The sequence below is a fragment of the Triticum dicoccoides genome, chromosome 5A (assembly GCF_002162155.2).
Source record: "Triticum dicoccoides isolate Atlit2015 ecotype Zavitan chromosome 5A, WEW_v2.0, whole genome shotgun sequence".
In the NCBI taxonomy this organism is placed as follows: Eukaryota; Viridiplantae; Streptophyta; class Magnoliopsida; order Poales; family Poaceae; genus Triticum; species Triticum dicoccoides.
In genome coordinates, this window is record NC_041388.1 from 445,064,580 (window position 1) to 445,069,536 (window position 4,957).

The 4,957-nt window shown below is 51.5% G+C and overlaps 1 protein-coding gene across 1 annotated transcript; it reads right to left on the minus strand.

The window, feature by feature from the left end:
* Positions 1 to 1,097: 1,097 nt before the first annotated feature.
* On the minus strand, positions 1,098 to 3,418 carry LOC119299748. The gene is made up of 6 exons (XM_037576899.1): positions 3,302 to 3,418; positions 3,123 to 3,221; positions 2,901 to 3,026; positions 1,841 to 1,846; positions 1,395 to 1,742; positions 1,098 to 1,315 (listed from the first exon to the last, which is right to left on the minus strand). The coding sequence occupies exons 1-6, from the start codon at positions 3,416 to 3,418 to the stop codon at positions 1,265 to 1,267; spliced, it is 747 nt and encodes a 248-aa protein (XP_037432796.1). The 3' UTR covers positions 1,098 to 1,264.
* Between the last annotated feature and the right edge of the window lie 1,539 nt (positions 3,419 to 4,957).

The window sequence follows — 4,957 nt, forward strand, 5'->3', positions numbered from 1 at the left end:
TTGCTTTCTTTGCATCTCGATGGACGCCCGACCGCCGTTGCTGGACCCAGGCGTGACGTTGAGGTCGATGACGGCCGCGGGACGCGGTGTGGACGGCGCGAACAAGCCCACATCCGGCGACCCCGAGAAACGGGTCTGTCCGTCGTGCCTTGGCGGAGGAAAGCCGGGCGACATGGGCGCGGTCCGCGACGTCGGCGACTGGTAGTGCGGAGGCCGGGCGGCCGACGAGCCTGTGCTCGCAGGGCCGGCGGCCGCTGCAGGGAACCCGGCCGGGCGGCCCATGCCAAGCATGAGGATGGCATGCGCTTTGTTGAGGAGGTCCTTCTTCTCGTCGGTAGAGGCCTTGCGCCGCGCGGCCTCCAGCTCCTCGCGCTGGGCAGCGAACTTGGCCGCGGCGGCATTGACCTTGACGACCGCTCTCCGTTCCCTCCCCTTCGCCGATTCCGCGTCCAACTTGGTGATCTCCTCCGGCGTGCACCCTGACCGCGGCTTCCTTGGCGCCTTGGCCGCCTTCTTCTTCACCATTGTGGGCGGGTCGACGGCCAGGCCGCCGGAATTCCGCGGGGCGTCGGCCATGGACGAGGAAGAGAGGGGGTGGGCGGGAGGGACGTGGGAGGGTTTGTGGAAAATGACGCCAAATGGGCGTGGGGGGATTTGGTTTCTCCCACCGACAGGCGGGCCAGGGGAGGACAAGCGCGGGCGTCCCGCCCGTCCGCGTGCTGTCCGTTTCACCCCAAAACTGGCGCAAACTTGGGCCGCGAATGGGCCGAAAACGGACACAAAGCGGACAAATGTCCGTTTTTACGGTCGCGCGCTGGGCCCTCTGGTTTGTCCGTTTTACCCCAAATGAACGAGGACGGACAGGATAGGGTCGCACGGTGGAGTTGGCCTAACCGCACAAAACGAGGCGTTGCCACATTACACAAAATGAAGGGAGATTCTAAATGTTACCATGAATGTTACTTACACAGCTAGTGTTGCCAGTGCGTACTAACCACAAGCCAAGAAAGCGCATACACTCGGAGAGAGACGGAACTATACACTTCTTCTTTTTGCGAAAATGATTTAGATCTACTATTATCAAACTTCACCGGAAATACAAAGCACATGAACGTAATAAAAATTACTTCGAGGTTCTAGAACCACCTACATTACCAACTGGACGGGATTAGTAGTGTATATCCAACAGAAAGGGCAAATAAACACTGGCGATGAAGACGCACGCAGGACGCAGCATCCCATCGACCATCAGGACATGTTGGGTTCAGTGGACGCATGAGCTGAGGCCCAGGCATCCCATCCACAGGCTCCCTGTCTGCGCAAAACAGTCCAGTGAGCTCCAACCACGCGGCAAAAATGAAAACATTGTTTCTTCTTGGTGGACCGTGCGGTACCTTCCTCGGCGCCCGGTGGGGGGCGAGCTCCGGCGGTGGCACCTGGTACAGGTCCCCGTTGACTGGCCGCACCACCCGCCTGGAGCCGCCGCTCTTGGCCGCGGCGGCGTCCCTGGACGCCTTGGAACGCTCCCGGGACACGTCGCCCTCGGGCCGCCTCCTCGCCTGCTTCTTGGGCGTGGGTTTGCGCGGGGGCGGCGAGTACCTGAACCACACGTCGCTGCAGGCCTCCGGCTCCGGCGTGGCGTTGCACGCGGCCGGCGGAAGTGCCGCTGTCGCCTCCGGCTCGTCGTGGTGGTAGTTGTAGTTCCACTCCCCGAACGCCGGCACGCGACGCCTCCTCGCCTTCTGCAAGACCGAACGATAATAAGGACTCCGATTCTGGGTGAGTGAGCTTGCTGGCATGGATGCCTTGGCTGGCTCACAGTCAGTCACAGGACACTTACCGCCATCTGGTTCAGCACGGAGAAGAGCAGACAGAATGAGATAGGAAGAAGAAGAAGACGACGAAGAAGAAGGGAAGCTAGGGCCGGTGAGTGAGTGGGGCTACGAGGCTGAAGAGAATGGAATAGAAGTAGCCCGCTGTCGGCGTGTAGCCTCCGCTATAGCTCTCGTCTACTGACGCGCGAGCTTTTACTGCGACGCATCATTGAGGGCTAAATTTCGTGTTTGGACCCTTTTCAAACAGTTTAACCGGATACGACCCTGTTTCAATTTTTTTTAACATTTGATCCTTTTTCTATCGCCAGGGATTTTTGACGATGGAGTAACGATAGCCGCCGTCTTCCTAACGTCACAACGCTGACATGGTAGACGATCTATCACCGGCGAATTTGGCGGTAGGATGTGCAACCCTACCGGCATGAAACTCGGCAGTAGGGTGTGCAACCCTACCGCAAAACAACAGCGACTTCTGGTTCCAGTATGAGTGAGGCCGCCTACCGCCGAGCTCTGTGGCGGTAGGGTTTGATCATAGTGCATTTTTTGCACACAACTTGTATTTTGTCTTCATTTTTTTGCCATAGCAATGTTATAGACTTAAAAACAATAAGCATGTATCACAGCTCCATATGAATAATAGTTCAACTAAGACACATAGCACACATCCACACATGTAGCAAACAGTTTCACATAGCAAATGGTCCAACAAATACAAAATAGTTTCATGAAGCCAACATAAAAAGTTTAACTAGTTCAACGGCAGCAACTTCACTTGGTCCTTCCTCTCTTCAAGGTACGGTCCTCGTTGTTCTTTGAATGGTTCTCATACACCTTCTTCTTGCGCTGAGTCGGACGCGCTCTCTGAAACGGGGATGGACTTGCCCAATGCCTCTTCTCATGCTGGGTTGTCTGAGTTGGTGGAGGTCCGTCATCGTCATCGTACTCCTCCTCCTCATTGCTCTGTTCCTCTTCTTCCTCTTGTTCTTTTTCTGCTCCCTCTTCGTCCTCTTCTTCATCTTCACCTTCTTCCTCCTCGTACTCCTCCTCGTCCTCCTCTTCAACCACCCTAGACGACGAGGCAGCATGGCTAGATGAAGCGAGGCTATGCATCGGGGCTGCAGGATCATAAGCATCAGCAGAGCTAGCGCACCCAAGCAGGCCCACCAGTTTGCGACATTTGTTGACGAACTTCTGCAATAAGAATGAAACAAGAACATAATATGGATCAAGCTTATGGTTACAAACGAACATGAACATAATATGTAAGTGTAGGAGTCTTGATTGTACCTTCACCGTTCCCCTCAACTTCTTCTCACCATCTTGAGTCTGGGGGATAGAACTTAGTGCATCTGAGCCTTCAAAAATGCTTTTGTTCAGCTCCAAAGACTGCAAGAGAATAGATGAGTCACAATCACTAAAGTATATTTCATCCAACCGCTGGTTGAAAACGCATGAACACAACTTACTATTCTGTTCATCAGGGGCACATACTCCCTAAATCCGCCTTTTAGCTCTGTGATGATGTCATTGTAGGCTTCATTCTCGGAGTCATCATCGTACAGTTCTTCAGCATATGCTGTCATCTACTGGGGCCTCAGGCGCAAACGATGCTTGATGCCATCGTCGTACCACCGCATGTGATCCTCGTAGGCATCGCAGTCTATCACATTCCTCTCCACATATTTGCGAGTTCTCCGCTCGTTCCATTCCTTCACGTATTTGGCATGTTGCTCTTCAAGTCTATGATCGACTGATTCTTCTGCCTGCTCATCCTGCAAGACATAAGAAAGATGTAGAACATCATAAGAAGGAATGTAAAACATCAAAATAAAACACAAAAATGGAGAACAATGCACTCACAAGTGTAGGTCATAGCCACCAGTGTCGATGAGATCGCCCGGTGGGGTGCGTTACGCCTTACCAAATTGCGCGACCACGCGATGTTGCAAGTGGTACTCGACGACATAGATACAAATCATGGGCATGATGCACCGCCAGAGAAGCCTGTCTTGCTTGCACACCACGTTCAGCTCGAACCCCCACTCTCGTTCATCATACGGCCACCAATTAACCTAGTACATAAAAATTGGTAAGCTCACGTGAAAGTGTTGTCAAAAATATTCATAATCTAGTTTGTATACCTGGAAAGGCGTCAGAGCATCAAGCTCGTTTGTGAAGACCTTGTACAAAGCCTTGGATGTGCCCGTGTAGACACCCACCATGTCCCAAGCGTATGCGATGGTCGAGTATCGATCATCTTCGTCATCTTCACCATAGTCAGTCCATTCACACCGTCGCAGCTTCTCCGGACGCCCCATCGGGATTCGCTCCCACATCCAAATGTAGAGGCCCCAGACACATCCACACATACCGAACGTATCTTCCACCCTCTGGGTTGCATCGTCAAGCTACAAAACAAGTATAGATGATAAAATGTGTTAGGACAGAGAGTATATCGACCAGAGGGGGGGGGGGTTGAATGGGAGATTCAAATTTTCTTTCAAAAGCTTTGAAACTTAACCAAGACACAACAGCGGAATAAAGTATTGAGAGAAAAGTACTGAATCAATATTCCTCATCAGAGGCATATTCATCAAGGAAAACATTTACAATAGAGCGATCTTGATTGATAATGGGTTTAATAATGATGAGGGTTATGCAACAAGCAAACATGTGGAACAGAATGAGGCAAAACATGACTGAAACTGAAGGAAATGCAACAAGAGGGATACACAGGGTAGCAAAGACTAACAACGAAGAGATATAGGCGAGGATAATGAAAGTAATTAACACGAGTACACAGGATGAGAATCACATAACAATACAAAGATCAGAGAATCAAATGGCACATAACACGAATGAAAATTACTGAATGAAATGCAGTAAGATAGATATAACCAGTGGTGCTCGATGGTGACAAGAGATTTGGTAGACCAGTTCACCCTTCTGCCAAAGGGCTACGTCTAGTTGGAGGGGCTGTGACTTAACACGAAAGATAAACTCCCTTCACCCTATTCTCGTTCAACGTAGAGCTGATCAGACTCAGGTTGATTTCACTCGTGGTAAATCCTTGTCAGTGATCTCCAAACCTTCGGCCGACCATCGCAAACCACAATCACTCT

Bases quoted from the DNA above. Each gene is read 5' to 3' on its own strand.
- LOC119299748 (XM_037576899.1), bottom strand. From the start codon at position 3,418: ATGACAGCATATGCTGAAGAACTGTACGATGATGACTCCGAGAATGAA. The intron at 3,027-3,122 runs GTACAATCAAGA...TTCTTATTGCAG, and splicing joins AGTTGAGGGGAACGGTGAAG to AAGTTCGTCAACAAATGTCG. The intron at 1,316-1,394 runs GTACCGCACGGT...TGTTTTGCGCAG, and splicing joins CCCACCGGGCGCCGAGGAAG to ACAGGGAGCCTGTGGATGGG.